Genomic DNA, 16,318 nt, shown 5'->3' with positions numbered 1-16,318 from the left:
TGTGAGACCATCTTTCTTGCACTCTAAAACTAAGAAATAATGAAATGGAAGGTGAAGTGAAACTCCTTCCTCTATGAACGCTGACATTCTCTTGCTCATGAATTCATGATGTATTTGGGGAAAGTGTCAAAAATAGTTTCCGACATAAATGACTAAATTGCTAGTATGTATAGGTTGCTGACACAGGTTCTACGTTGCTTCCAAATGCCTCTATTTCTTCCATTCTTTCCCCACAACCAGAGTCTTCCCTAGAGAATCCTTTGAGCTTCGGGGTCTTTAAGGTTCAAGGAGCTATAGGACATTAAATCATCTAAAGAACTCATTTGGAACCTGACATTAAGTTATTAATGACATGGGTCTGAAGCGTAAATAAATATTCCAGAAAGTAGGAGCAATTCCAAAATGTGTTTGAGTTGATAATGTCAACTGCTGGATATGCCCTTACCCTGTAAGAAGGCTTCACGTTTTCTCTTTTGTTGTTCAGGAGTTGAGCCAGCGGCTTGATGAGAAAGGCTGGATTGAATCAGCCTCCGTTAAATAAGTTCAAGAGAAAAAATTTTAAATATTTAGGAATTTAATCAACTCTCTCTTTTACATTCACCTTTCGAGCCATCAGTCTATGAATGTGACATGCACTCATCTAATGGGTACTTCTACATTTTAGGGAATAAAATATTAAAGTCCCTCTCAAAAGAAATAAACTGAAAGGCCTTCGCCACATCATGAAGAAAAACAAAGTTGCTATGCAGTGGATTTACTACCTTCACTGTACAACCCAGGCTCTTGGTTGTACTATCGTTGCTGACAGGGTGTTCATTTGTCTGCAGGTATTTTATAAGAGTGGAAGAGATTTAAAAGGTGGCTATTTAAACAGTTTCTTATACTGACTACCTTGGTTAAGGTGTCGAGTTTAAGAGAACAGATATTTCAGATAATTCAAGTAGACTGACTTGGGTCTATTTATCTTTTCTTTAGACCAGTACATTCTAAGGCAAAATGTACAAGAAAAACCAGAGGGGTGAATATTACAATTTCTGTATATTTATCCTTCGCCTCTTTTTCCTGTCTTTATGGGTTTAAGTAGTATTTTTTTTTTTTCTTTTTATGGCTGCACCTGCAGCATATGGAAGTTCCCAGGCTAGGGGTCAAGTGAGAACTGCAGCTGCCAGCCTACACAGTCACAGCAACGCCAGATCCGAGCCGCATCTGTGACCTACACCACAGCTCATGGCAACGCTGGATCCTTAACCCATTGATCAGGGCTGGGGATCAAACCTGCATCCTCATGGATACTAGTCAGGTTCATTACCCTTGAGCCACAATGGGAACTCCTGTTCAACATCTTTAAATCGTGTTCAATAATTTAAAAAATTTTAGATTCTCCAACTGCCTCTAATTTGGCCAAAGGGAGCCTTTTTATGTAGATTCCTGTGTCTTTTAGACACAACCTAATTAGCTTTGAGAATTCTAACTTGCTCTCTGGTGAAACAAAATGTCTCAGACTCATCTTATATATCCCAACTCTAAACATGGAATCAGATGTCCCAGTCAGTGCGAGTGTAGAATGGTATCTAGCAGTCACAATGTATATATGATCACTTTTATTTTATTTATTTATTTTTTTGTCTTTTTGGCATTTCTTGGGCCGCTCCCATGGCATATGGAGGTTCCTAGGCTAGGGGTCGAATCAGAGCTGTAGCCACCAGCCTATGCCAGAGCCACAGCAACACAGGATCCAAGCCGCGTCTGCAACCTATACCACAGCTCACAGCAACGCCAGATCCTTAACCCACTGAGCAAGGGCAGGGATTGAACCCGCAACCTCATGGTTCCTAGTCGGATTCGTTATCCACTGTGCCACGACGGGAACTCCTATATGATCACTTTTATGGATGTTGGAATAGACTGTATTATTATTCCCCACTACTCATTCCCCTCCTACTTCTCATCACATGATTTCCAGAGCATCCTGGCAGGCAGAATACACTTATCCACCCCAGTTCCAGGTCTGGCCATGTGATATGCTTTGACCAATGGACATCCACCATGGTAAGTGGATGCTTTAAGAGCTGTTACATGATTTAGCTCTGCCTCTAGCCTTTGGCCTTGAGCACAAGGACTGTCTGTCCCAAACAGGGTCAGCTCCTTCAGCCTGGGGCCTGGAATGAGATGACAAGAAGAGCAGAGATTCTGCAGAGCCAATGACTGAATGCAAAAAAAAAAAAAAAAAAAAAAAAAAATAGTATACAGTTGCAACCTACTGAGATTTAGGGGTTACTTGTTACTTCATAAGAGCTGATTAACAGAGGTACTTATTTCATCTAGGCCTTTTCAGTGGACAGGGAGAAGAAATGTGCAGTTTTGGAAAAAAGCATCGTGAGGAATTTCTGCTGTGGTGTAAGAGGATCAGGGGTGTCCCTGCAGTGCTAGGATGCAGGTTTGATCCCCCACTGAGCACAGTGGGTTACAGGATCTGGCATTGCCACAGCTGTGGTGTAGGTCCAAAGTGTGGCTCAGATCTGATCCCTGGCCCAGGAACTTCCATAGGCCACAGGGTGCCCCCCCTCCAAAAAAAGCATCATGAATTCATGCTAATATTTTTTATTTATTTATTTATTTATTTGTTGTTGTTGTTGTTGTTGTTGCTATTTCTTGGGCTGCTCCCGCGGCATATGGAGGTTCCCTGGCTAGGGGTCAAATTGGAGCTGTAGCCACCGGCCTACGCCAGAGCCACAGCAACGCGGGATCCAAGCCGCGTCTGCAACCTACACCACAGCTCACGGCAACGCCGGATCGTTAACCCACTGAGCAAGGCCAGGGACCGAACCCGCAACCTCATGATTCCTAGTCGGATTCGTTAACCACTGCGCCACGACGGGAACTTCCATGCTAATATTTTTAATTCAAATATAGCATTATAGGACTTTTACTTAACATTTAAAAAAACACATGTTTCTCTTCTGTCCTCCACAGAAATCTTTTTCTTTTTTGCTTTTTAGGGCCCCGCATGTGGCATATGAGGTTCCCAGGCTAGGGGTCTAATCAGAGCTACAGCTGCCAGCCTACGCCACAGCCATTGCAACATCAGATCTGAGCTGCATCTGTGACCTGTATCACAGCTCACGGCAACGCCAGATCCTTAACCTACTGAGCAAATCCAGGGATCGAACCCACAACTTCATGGTTCCTAGTCAGATTTGTTCCTGCTGTACCATGATAGGAAATCCACTGAAATCTTGATCTATCTATATTAATATAATTACTGATTTGCATTGTCCTGTAATACAAAGTAGTTTCCACAGGACAATACCACTATTTTAAATTACTTTAAATTAGTTTAAAATGTATTTGCAGCTTTAGTCAGCCTTAAAATATATCTTCTTATTAAGTAGAATATTACGTTCTAAGCTCAGACTGGAATCATTCTTTGCTCTATGTGGTTACATCACTGATTTGATACACAGTAGGTTCATTCTTTTCAATTTTTAGAGGTGGATGTTTTAGCTAATTTTATATTTTATTTTACTTTTTATTTTTTTTAATTTTTTGGTCTTTTTGTTGTTTTAGGGCCACACCCGTAGCCTATGGAGGTTCCCAGGCTAGGGTTCCAATAGGAGCTGAAGCCGCCAGCCTATGCCACAGCAACGTGGGATCCGAGCTGCTTCTGCAACCTACACCACAGTTCATGGCAATGCCCCATCCTTAACCACCTGATCAAACCCATGTCCTCCTGGATGCTAGTTGGGTTTGCTAACTGCTGAGCTATGACAGGAACTTCCAATTTTATCTTTTAGATACAACCTTTAAGTTTTCAAAATCAAATCCATGTAATAAGCTACTAAGAGACACCTGTTCCATTCCTTCCCACCCATTGTCAACGGTTTTCATTTAACCTCCCAGTGTTTTCTTTCTTACAACGTGGCATGTGAAACCATGGAGTTCTGCATGTTGCTTTTTTCACGTACTCTATCCATTCTGTTATTTATTCAGCCAGTCTTGTACGGATGGGCATTTGACTGTTTTCAGTCTTTTCTATAATAAATAATTTTGAAATAAATAATGCTATGCATGAATCATGTCCTGTTTTTGTATAGATTTGAAACAGGTACCCAGGTGTGGGTTTGAGAAGTCAAAGCGGAGGTATGTCATTTTTCTATACATTGCTGCATTTCACTGTTCAGCAGCTAGATCACTACACAGCTCCTCAACGGTGTATGAAAGGGCCTGTCTTCATACAACGTCAAAGACAGTATACAACTGAGTTATGTGTTTTTGCTATTGGTAGGCAAGCGATGCTGTCTTTGTAAAGGTTAAAATTACATTTTAAGTTATGTTGAGCAGAGGTTCATACTTGAAGAACCATTTGAATTTTTCTCCTGGGAACTTTTTGGGGTTTGCTTGTGTGTGTATGTGTTGGTAGGTTTCTGGAGAATGAGATGCAGTTGAATGTGAACATGTATGTAGAGTCTACCTCATATGCTACCATTCCTCCTCAAGCCATCCTGTTCCTCTTTACAGCATGAGAATTATCTGGGGTTTCTCTGTGTATGTTGTGTATAGGGGTGTGTGTGTGTGTGTGTGTGTGTGTGTGTGTGTGTGCGTGTGTGCACCCATATGCCATTTTTCTATTTTATTCTTTATATTTTTATTTTCCTTCCATTTTTAGGGCTCTTCATTAAATCAGTGACAACACTCTTTGGTTGAGGCTTCAGTTGTGAATATATTTTCCCAATTAGACATTTATCTTTTTTAAAGCATTTCATTTCCTGTGGCTGTGGCTGTGGCGTAGGCTGGCAGCTGCAGCTCCAATTCGACCCCTAGCCTGGGAACTTGCATATGCTGTGGGTGGCCAAGGATCGAACCCTAGCCACAACACTGACAATACCAAATCCTTAACTGCAAGGCCACAAGGGAATGCCTGGACATTTATCTTCTGATTTGTGATAGCATTTTATTTTTTTCATGCAGTTGATCTTTGGGTATATAGTCCAGTCCATGGGAGAATGTTCTATGCTTTCTTTTGGTGGGGGGAGGGTAATGGTCTTATTTATTAATTAACTTACATTTAGATCTCTGATTCATTTGGGCTTAAACCCCATATACACATCAGGTGCAGATCCAATTTCCCTTAAATAACTGCACAGCTGTTATTATAATATTAAGAATTCTCTATGGTTTAAGATGTTACCATTTTATACGTAGATAAATAGATATAGATAGAAAGGAAGGTAGACATAGATAGAGCTCTATTTTTTTTTTTTCTTTTCTAGCCATACCCACGGCATTTGGAGGTTCCTGGGCCAGGGACTGAAACCAAGCCACAACTCCAACCTATACCACAGCTGCAGCAACGCCAGATCCTTAACCCACTGTGCCAGGCCAGGGATTGAACCTGAGCTGCCGCAGAGACAATGCCAGATCTTTAACCTGCTGCACCACATCGGGAACTCCTCGATCTCTATTTTCATCTCTATCTATCTATCCTAAATTTCCAAATGAACTTGGGCCAATTTCTGGATTTTATATTCTGTTCCATCTGCCAATCTCTTCATGCATCAGTTGTACAGTGTTATAATTACAGGGGCTTTATCAAATTCTATACTGTAGGGCCGCCACCACCTCATTTCTGCCCAGGATTATTAGTGTTCATTTATTTTCCATTATCGCACTTAATATTCATTTTATGTATATTTTATAATTAATGTACTATATTGATACAGAAATACATGTACAAAAACTTATGTTGGTACATATGTTCTTTTTAAAAAAAAGTAAGATACAAATTAAAAAAAAAAAGGTTGAAGACTAGTGCCCCAGTGATTTTTTTTTTTTTTTTTTTTGGTTGCACCTGCAGCATGCAAAAGTTCCTGCACCAGGGATCAAACCCACACCACAGCAGTAACCAGAGCCACAGCAGTGACAATGTCAGATCCTTAACCTGCTGAGCCACCAGAGAACTCCAGACAGTGATTTCTGGACATTCTGGCATCCTCAGACAGCACTAGCACAATACAGCTGAGATTCTTTTTTCTTTTTAGTGCCACAGATGGGGGCATATGGAGGTTCCAAGGCTAGGGGTCGAATCAGAGTTGCAGCCATTGGCCTACACCACAGCCACAGCAGATTGGAGCTGCGTCTGTGACAAACACCGCTCATGGCAATGCTGTCTCTTTAACCCACTGAGGCCAGGGATGGAACCTGCATCCTCGTGGATACTCGTCGGATTTGTTTCTGCTGTACCACAACGGGAACTTCTAGAGCTGAGATTCTTAGAATGTGTCTGGTCTTGGCATCTGCCTAATGCCGAACGATGTGATTGATACCCTGGGACTGAGATGAGCATTCACCTGGATTTTAAGGAAATTTTTTTTCAGTACTAATAAGAGGATCCACAAGAAGATGTTATGGTTGTTGGTCAAGAATGCCTAGGAAAACGACCTTTAGTTTGGAAATAAAGATCACTTTTTCATGTTCTGTCTTTTCCTCTCTCTGAATAAACTTTTGCCTGTAGTGGGATATGGATTACTATGATCTCAACTGAGTGGCAAAGGGGACTGGCCCATGAGGGGAAAGTCTGAGATCCCTTCCTCCAGGGAGTACTTTTTTAATTTATTTTATTTTATTTTATTTTATTTTATTTTTATTTTTAGGTCCTGCAGCATGAGTTCCCGGCTAGGGGTTGAACTGGAGCTGTAGGCCCATGCCACGGTCAGAGCATCATCAGATCTGAGCCACATCTGTGATCTACACCACAGCTCACAGCAATGCTGGATCCTTAACCTACTGAGTGAAGCCAGGGATGGAACCTGTATCCTCATGGACATTATGTCGGGTTCTTAACCTGCTGAGTCACAATAGCAACTTCCAGAGAGTACTTTTAAAATTCTCTAACACTTTATGTTCCGTTTTACCTCAGCCAACTGGTGAGGAGGTACTGTTTGATTCATCTGAGTTTATAATCAGTGCTTATCAATTCAGGAGAAGCTTATGTGTTTTTCATGATAAAAGGAGGCATCAGGCAATCAACAACTGTGGAAGGTAGACTGGCCGCTCTACTTCCTTGTGACTCTAGGAAGGTCACAGTTAACAAGGAGAAGGAAGGTCTAGGAGCAGTAAAATTAGGCATTCACTGGGAACTATGAATTTTGCATGTTACCTGGGATCTTTATGATTCAAAAGCTATGTGATTTTATGAAGCTGAGAAGCAAATAAACGTTAAACTCCAGGCTCCTTACTTGCATTTAACTGATTCTTAGAGAACCACTATGTGTCAGGCATAGTGGTTGTCTCTGCCCTCAGCAAATTCACAATCCAGAGAGATGCACACGTAAAATGGTAACAGTACAGTCCAATAAGTGCCATGAGAGAACCAGGAACATGCCAAGAGCGCCCTGATCCTAACAGGCGGTAGACTTTGACTTTGAAGAATGGATGACTTGGAAAGACTCAGAGAAGAGGTAAGGGATTTTGGAGTTGGACTTTCAGAGAGGAATTGCATTTGGCGACATGGAAAACACATCAATGAGGACAGAGTAGAAGAGATGGATGTTGGGAGGAGACATACTGTAGGTAAAACTGGGTAGATGGCACTTCTTTACACATGCGCACACACTGCACAAAAGCACCTGACCCTCTTCTGGGATCAAAAGCATTACGTGAGGTCAAAGTACAATGATCCCACAGCTCCAATCAGTTTATGTGAAACTTTGATCATTTTTTTCCTATGAATTCTTAATATGCCCCACTTGCAGCCTATGGAAATTCCCAGGTTAGGGGTTGAATTGGCGTGGCAGCTGCCGGCCTAGGCCACAGCCACAGCAACACCAGATCGCAAGCCGCATCTATTTGTGACCTACACTGCAGCTTGCCCTGAGGAAGGATCCTTAACCTACTGATCTAGGTCAGGGATCAAACCCTCATCCTCATGGATACTAGTCCGGTTCTTAACCGGCTGAGCCACAACAGGAACTCATAATTTTCATGGCACAGTTCACTATGTTTATATTACTGGATTCAATAATACATTAATTAGTAACTAATAATTAAATTATTGGATTAAATATATCAGTGTTCATTTACACTTGAGTCATTGTTTATTTCATCATGTCAGTTCTACTTCTGATTGGAATCCATTCCTATTTTCAAGTGGCTCTGGGGCATTTTTAAAAAAACATAAACAGGAGTTCCTGTCGTGGCACAGTGGTTAACGAATCTGACTAGGAACCATGAGGTTGCGGGTTTGATCCCTGGCCTTGCTCAGTGGGTTAAGGATCCAGCGTTGCTGATTGGACCCCTAGCCTGGGAACCTCCATATGCCGCGGGAGCAGCCCAAGAAATGGCAAAAAGACAAAAAAACAAAACAAAAACACATAAACACAATTCTCTCTTTTCAAATTTAGCACTTTCCCAGTAGTTAGTTCAACATGTTCCAATTTTATTTGTGGTCATTACTTCTTTCGTCTCCTTTAAAAATAGCACCAGCTCACACTTGTCTGTAAACCTTAGCGGTGCTGGAGTCTCTGTCCCTGCTGGGCCTCGGCCTTTACACTCTTCACCTTTGGGCATTTTCATTGGGTCTGGGTTGAAATTTTTCCTTTTCTAGGTTTGGTCACTAGTTTGGGAGTTTATTTCCTTCTGTTTTTTTTTTTTTTTCTTTTTTAGGGCTGCACCTGTACCTGTGGCATTTGGAAATTCCCAGGCTAGGGGTCGAATCGGAGCTGCAGCCTCCAGCCTACACCACAGCCATGGCAACGCCGGATCCTTAACCCACTGAATAAGGCCAGGGTTGGAACTAGCATCTTCAGAGAGACAATATCTGGTCCTCAACCCAATAAGCCACAATGGGAATTCCTCCTTCTGTTTTGTTATATCACTTCATTTCACTAATATTTATTTGTTGCTTTTAACTAGAAGGTAATGCCTACGGCTTCTTGGCATAGGGTTTAAAAAACCTGATAAGAAATCTGAAAGTTATTAACATGAGTTCTGTCTGTGAGACTGAGTTTTGGGTTGTGGCTTTAGTTACTAGAAAAAATAAAATTTTGTAGGAAAGCACAGAATACAATACATAATATGATTTGATTTATTGGAAGGTGCAGAACAGTAAGCACAGTAAATTCTGATTTTTATTTTTAAAGAAACTATCTGAGGAATGCTCAGATATGCTGGAATTATATTTACCCCCACAATTTTTCTGGAATCACATGCAAGAAACTTAAGAGGGGGCTTCTTTGTTGGTGAGGATGTGGAGAAAGGAGAATACTTGTACACTGTTGGTGGGAATGTAAGTTGGTACAGCCACTGTGAAAAATGGTATGGGATTTCCTCAAAAAATTAATAGAACTACTATATGACCTAGCAATCCCACTTCAGGGTATGTATTCAAAGAAAATGAAAACACTAATTCAAAAAGATATATGCACCCCACCCCAATGTTCACAGCAGCATTATTTACAATTGCCAAGATACAGAAGCAATCTAAGTATCCATCAACAGATGAATGGATAAAGATGTAGCATGTGTACACACACACACACACACACACACACACACACACACACACACAGAGGAATATACTCAGCCATGAAAAAAGAATGAAATTTTGCCATTTGCAACAACATGGCTGGACTTGGAGGGTATTATGCTTAATGAAATGTTGGAGATAGGAAGACAAATACTGCGTATCACATATATGGAATCTGAAAAATAAACTAGTGAATATAACAAAAAAAGAAACAGACTCACAGATATAGAAATTAGTGGCTACCAGGGGGGAGAGGGAAAGGGGAGGGGCAATAAAGGGTAGGGGATTAAAGGATACAAACTATTGTGTACAAAATAAATAAGCTACAAGGATATGTTATACAGCACAGGGAATATACATATATATATATATATATATATATATAATTGTAGTTAAACATGTACTAAACATTTATTTAAACACATTTAACAATGATCTATTTTTGTCTTTTGATTATGTCCATCATAAAGTATTGAGCAAGCTTTCGCAGTGTGAACAAAGCAAAAACAGGTGACTGTTTTGACAAGATGCAAGCCAGCAAGCTGGAAATACCTTGCATAAAGGAGACAGAATGGCTAGGCTTCTTCACACTGTAGAAATATAAAGACAAATCTGTCCCCAACTGTCCCCGCAAAACATTATGAAAACTACAACAAAGCACAAAATTCAACGAAACAAAATCTTGATGCCAATGACGTAAAAAGAAGGAGAAAAGGACAAGACTCTTCAGCTAAGGACTAAAACTCATGTCTGTTATACTCACAAGGATTCTTGCTCAGGACTTTTTGAGCCCAAAGAGTGGACAGCTAGGAGAGTGTCTCTCTCTCTTTTTTTTTAAATCATTCAAGAGCACTTTATTTACTTTATTCACTCTTCTTGTATGCTTCCCCACTTCCAGTTTCTAGAAGGAAATATTTGACATTTTTCTCTGCAACGTTTCTTTCCCAGTGAGCTGCTAGTAATGTCAACAAAAGCAGCAGGAGATGCTCTGAAGATTTAGAAAAAGCAGTCGAACAGACAGACACGAATGACTCCTGTTTACTTAGAGTAAAATGAAGGTTCTACCTCTACATTCAACAGTTTTAGAGCATTTTGAAGAGATAAATTATGCTTTAAATCACCACTCTTCAAATTTTATCCCTTAGAATATCATAGGGTTCCACAGCAGCACTTCAGGAGCTGTTCAAAATTGTTTCCTAAAAATATATTTTTAAATTATTATTATTTTTTATTGAAGTGTAGTTGATTTAAAATGTTGTGCTAGTTTCAGGTGTACAGCAAAATGGTTCATTTATATATATATTCTTTTTCAGATTCTTTTCCATTTTAACTTTTTACAAAATGCTGATATATTTCCCTGTGCTCTATAGTAAGTCCTTGTTTATTTTATATATAGTAGTGTGTATAGTTCAATCCTAAACTCCTAATTAATCTCTTGGGGGTTTGGGATTAGCACATGCAAACTATTATATATGGAATGGATAAATAAGGTCCTACTGTATAGCACAGGGAACTATATTCAACATTCTGTAATAAACCATAATGAAAAAAAAGAGAGAGAGAATAGCTCTTGATATGTTTCACAGGGCTAGGTCCATTACAGCTCTTTGCTACTTTGCTCATAAACATAGGAACAATTCGAACTGCAGAGCATTTCCGACCACTCACTGATTTGAAGATCCTGTGCAGGGTTTTGTGGTCCTATCAGCAGGCACTCATTTGCACACACACATCCTGCTCCCTCTCTGTGGCCAGCACACGTGTACACTCTTAGCAACATAGAAGGCCACTCTTCGCCCAATCACGTCTAATCAAATCACCCTCCTGAGGGTGGCAGCTTGGGGAAATTCTAAAAACACTTGAAAAATAGTGATAGAAGATAAACTCAGGCATTGGAAAAGAGAACAATACTGAAAGAAGAGAAACAGTAACCCAAAGAGCTACTGCTTTATGTGTTTATGTTGGGGGATGAACAGAAAATTAGAAATGCTTGCAGCATATGTGATTTTTAAAAAATTCCTTAAAAACCAAAGAGCAATTTTTCTCAAACCTCTGACGAAAAGTCACTAACTACATTTCAAAAATAAAACAAGTTTCTCTGGATACTTGTATATGTTTATATATGTTTGTGTATGTATCTATTCCAGGAAACTATTTAAAAGAAATATGTATGAAATAATTGCCTGGACCACTCCAATTGCATCTAACAGGTCTATCTGCTTCAACGTCCCCCCTACTCCCCTCTGCCCCTTCTCCATCTTTCATCCACTGTATTCTCCTTTTGAAATGCAAATCTGACTCATAGTCAGTGTTCAAAAGGCTTTAATGGCCTCTCCTTGCTTTAGGATAAATTCAAAATCCTACACCTTCCATCACCTGGCTGCTGCATCACCATGCATGTTGTTGGCTCCATCGATGGCATCTTCCATCTTCTTTACCTGGTTACCAATATAATCGTTTCATAGATGGATAGATAGATGACAGATAGATATAGAAATGAGACAGAGAGAGACAGAGATAGAGAGAGAGGGAGGGAAGTATGTGTGTAATACTTATGTTACACAGTGTAAGCTATATGAACTATGTTCATAATAGGTACCCTTGATATGATGTGATGAAAATGATACTTTGCCTAGATGAGCTTCCTTCCAAAAAACCCATAAACCCAGTTTTGTCATAAGAAAAATATCAGAGAAATACCAGTTGAGGGACATTCTACAAAATATTTCACTAATACTCCTCAGACCTGTCAAAGTGACAAAAAACAAGGGACGTGTGAGAAACTGTCACAGCTAAGAGGAGCCTCAGGATACAGAACTATTAAATGGAAGGTGGTGTCCTGGCTGGGAGCCTGGAACAGAAGAGGACATTAGGGAAGGATGAAGGAAATCTGAATAAAGTGTGGACTTCTGTTAAAAATAATGTATCCCCAGGAGTTCCTGTCATGGTGCAGTGGTTAGCGACTCTGACTAGGAAACCATGAGGTTGTGGGTTTGATCCCTGGCCTTGCTCAGTGGGTTAAGGATCCAGTGTTGCCGTGAGCTGCGGTGTGGGTCGCAGATGTGGCTCGGATCCCGCATTGCTGTGTCTCTGGCGTAGGCCGGCGGCTGCAGCTTCGATTAGACCCCTAGCCTGGGAACCTCCATATGCCGTGGGAGCAGCTCAAGAAAAGGCAAAAAAAGACAAAAAAAAAAAAGTATCAATATTGGTTCCTTAACTGTGACAAATGGATCATACTAATGTAAAATATTCATAACGGGGGAGTGGGTGTGGTGTGTATGGGAACTCTCTATACCACATTTGTAATTTTTCTTTAAATCTAAACTGCTATGAAAGTTTAAAAGTTTGTTTTCAAAAAAAAAAAAACAAAAAACAAAAAACAAATAGAAGAAAACATTCTTGCAGTACTAGGCCTTCTGGCATCCCAGGACCAATACAGAAAGGATCACTACCCACTTCCAAGTTAATCCCTACAGGAGTCAGCATTAGAAGGAACGATGTGTTAGCTTTACCTAAAGCTTGAAAAAGAGGTAGTCTGTTTCTATTTTTGACTATTGAACAAGATACCAAAGTAAAATCATTTTCTCTGTTTTTAATTAGTGATAATTCTCCACTAAAGTCAGTCCTTTTTATTTGAAATTTAAGGCTGTCAGTAAAATACATAACTCTCCTAGCAGTTTTGTTACAATATCTCCAACCTGCTTCTTTGTTGCCTTCGACAGCATTAGTAATTTTTTTTCTGTGTTCAACATGATACTAATTGATATTTAAAAATTGCATAGTGGTTTTATTGTGAAGCCTTGACTTTCTGGTTTGATTTTTTATAACATAGGGCAGCCCATGTCCCTTCCCTGAGACAACTTGACCTTCCACTAAGGGACAAAAACCCACACCACACTGAGCTTGGCAATACTCACTTAGGCAATGAGAGAGCCAGAAAAAGTCATTATATTGTGGTATTAGACACTCGTCCGGCAGATTATTTTAAGTATTATATTACCAGAACTTGGATAGCAATAACAGTAATCCATTCTATGAAAAATAAAAGGAAAGAAAAACGAAAGAAAAAAGGAAAACTGTGCCGAAGTGCTTAAGAGCTATTGTCGTTTCCTCCATTTTTCTAAAAAATTAACGCGAGGATTTGAAATCTTATGAGCCCAGAATCCGTGAAAATCCTGTTTAGAACCATCCCATGAAATTGGCTTTGGGACGTCTCCCGCTATTCTATCATTCGGCTTTTGTATCTTTCTAACAATCATCCCCTTGCACGTCGCTTGAGGACACAGCAGCTGGCTGGAGCGCCCAGACCAGACTCCTCTAACTGAATGTAGATGTGCAGGTGGCGAGGATAAAAGTAATTCTGGCTCAGCAGCCCCGAATTCCCTCCCACCCCTGACCCAAAAGTGCACTACATATGACTGGTGCAACTGGGACCCCCAGAAGCCAAAAATACTTTAACACCGCCCCCTCCTCTGGCACTTAAGAGGGTGGCCGGCGCCTGGCTCTGAGTGATGCCATCTTGGGATCTTAGCATCTTCTAAGGAGTTAGTGAGTTTTGCATTCTGTTCACGTCCCTGTGTCTGTGTCTTTGAAAACTTAACCCAACTTTGTAAGAAGGTGAGAACCTGCTGGTGTGGATTCTTAATTTTCTCTAACTGGTACTGACAAAAAGCAGATGCTATATACAAGGAAAGGAAGACCTCGGGCTCCCCGCCCCTGCTGGCACCCCGGATTATGGGCTCGCTGAGTGTCTGGTTAGACACCCGGCCGCAGAACCCTCGGCCCAGAGCCCTGAGACAGCCCGCCGCCAGCGCCGCGACCAGGGGCTGTAGGTTTGGGGGAGGTGGTCTCCGCAGGAGTGGGTGGGAGGATGGAGGTACCCCCAGCAACTTACAGTCCAGGGCGACCACCAGGTAGCGCAGCAGCAGCAGGAGGAGGCGGTGGCGGCTCCTCCTCGCCATCTTCGCGGGGTCGGAGCTGGCGGCTCCTCGAAAGCCGAGGGTCTTGGTGGCGGGACCGCTGGAGGCCGGCGGGGGACTCCCTGAACTTCGGTGGCTGAGAGAAGAGACGCGTGCAGGGCAGGGGAGGGGCGGACCCTGATGGGATGTCAGTTTCCCTTTTCCAGGGGCGCCTTCTCCGCGGGCTGCCTAGAGGCGGGTCTGGCCTAGACAGGGGCCTGAGGGTCTGGGCAGTTATTTTTTTTGGGGGGGGGGGTAAGAAGGGGCGGGCAGTGGGAGCCGGACGAGGTGTTGCCCGGGTCCTAACGAGGGGGCAGGAGGAGGCGACGAGCGGAAGGGAAGCCCTGGCGGGGCGGCCCCCGCCCCCGCGCCGCCGGGATTGATCGGCTTTGTGTCTGGTCCGGCGCGGGGCTGCCAGCTGTCCCCAGGGCGAGGAGCCCGGGCTTGGGAGGCGCTGGCCGCCGGGATCAGGGGGGTGGGGCACGGTGCAAGAGGGCACTCCGCCTGCCTTGGTCCAACTCCCCTCTCCTCCTCCGCACAAAAGTTCTTTGGGGGTTTTCAGCCTAGGGGTGGAGATATTTGGAAAATTCTGGCCAACCCGCGAAGCTGCGAGGGAGGCGCTCCGGGGAGATGGGGTTCTCCGGCTCCGCCTTGGAGGCGAAGGGGGGAAAAAAAACAATTGAGACTCGTGCTGGAAGGCAGGTCTCAGATGTTAGCCATCGCCTTGGCTCCTTCTCTGTGTAAGTTTCCTGCTTCTTAGAGGGTTAAGCTGTGTTTTGTGTTCCTTGCTTTCCACGTGTCAGAAGTTCATCTAACGGTGTGAAATATTTATCATGTTTCTTTTCAGTTATATAACTGCCGCCTGTGGAGTTTTCCACATGTTAAAACTCTACAGCTGCCCTTTGTCAGGTTTATTTTTGGTCTACAGTGCTTTTAAAAGGGAAACCCATTATGAATGCTCTGTTGCGTGCTTTAAAATTGACCCGCACTTACATCGCACACAGTACAAGGGCTAAACGGGAAATTTTAAAATTTCCTCCTAGGGACCAAAAAATGTCTGGTGCATTTAAGAGTATTGACAGGTCTGGAAAAAGGCCATTCCTAAGAGATGGAATTGTTCCCCATGTGTTTTTTAAACTGTAGAATAATGGGTAAAGTTCTGCATAGAAGACAGTTGATTTAGTGGTGTGCACGCAAAGAATTTAGCTTAGCTCAGTGGACAAAGGCAGCCAGAGTTCAGATATGCAGAGCTGTGAGGAATGAGGCGTCCCTACTGTTTCCTTGGTGACAGTGATGGAGGCTTTAACGCCCATGGTGGGAGAGGGGCAGAGGGGACCCAGAAAGGAAAATTGAAATGGCAAAAATGTTAGAGCTGTACCCAGTCGAGCAAGGAGAAAGGACGTGAACAACAACGAGCTTATGCCAGTTTTTCTGGGCTGTGACAAGAAAGATTTAACGCTGCAGAAGAAAAGTTGTTGGCATCCTCTTTTCTCATTCTTGCCACAACTGTTTCTTTTGCTCCTTCCTCCCTACAGATACACACAAAGTGGAATTTTTTTTTTTTTAATTCTGTGACATCCTATGTGAATAACTGATTCACTGCGTTATCTGTCACCAGGCAAGGTGTTTGTCAAAGAGCTGCGATGTGCCGGATGCTGGAGGACAGTGATTTACAAGATCGAGTCTTTGCTGCTAATGAGCTCACAGTCTTGAGGAAAGACAGTGAGTTCCATCTGGAAAGACCTCTAAAACCACATGGTAAGTGTTACTGGGGGACAGAAAAAAAGATTTTTATTGAGTGCTTTCTCAGCAGAGTCTGAACAGGGCACTATCTAAT

General features: G+C 42.1%; 2 protein-coding genes across 12 annotated transcripts in view; one reads left to right on the top strand and one right to left on the bottom strand.

The window, feature by feature from the left end:
• JAM2 (junctional adhesion molecule 2) overlaps positions 1 to 15,015 on the bottom strand; it is a 76,969-nt gene extending 61,954 nt beyond the window's left edge. For all 8 annotated transcript variants that reach the window (XR_014825099.1, XR_014825100.1, XR_014825101.1 and 5 more), the window contains exon 1: positions 14,418 to 15,015. Coding sequence is in view for 3 of the 8 variants with exons in the window: in XM_084991863.1 (XP_084847989.1) it covers positions 14,418 to 14,484 (67 nt within the window). In the remaining 5 variants the exon portion in view is untranslated. The remainder of the gene's footprint in view (positions 1 to 14,417) is intronic.
• LOC100621445 (uncharacterized) overlaps positions 14,736 to 16,318 on the top strand; it is a 33,916-nt gene continuing 32,333 nt past the window's right edge. For all 4 annotated transcript variants that reach the window (XM_084991868.1, XM_084991870.1, XM_084991869.1 and 1 more), the window contains exons 1-2: positions 14,736 to 15,221; positions 16,100 to 16,239. In XM_084991868.1, the coding sequence (XP_084847994.1) occupies positions 15,112 to 15,221; positions 16,100 to 16,239 (250 nt within the window). In that variant the 5' untranslated portion in view covers positions 14,736 to 15,111. The remainder of the gene's footprint in view (positions 15,222 to 16,099; positions 16,240 to 16,318) is intronic.

Source organism: Sus scrofa, chromosome 13 (genome assembly GCF_054392235.1).
Source record: "Sus scrofa isolate SSC_HxYL_T2T_F1_AM1 chromosome 13, Sscrofa_HxYL_maternal_Yorkshire_Landrace_v2.0, whole genome shotgun sequence".
NCBI lineage: Eukaryota > Metazoa > Chordata > Mammalia > Artiodactyla > Suidae > Sus > Sus scrofa.
This window is presented reverse-complemented; position numbering and strand designations above follow the sequence as displayed.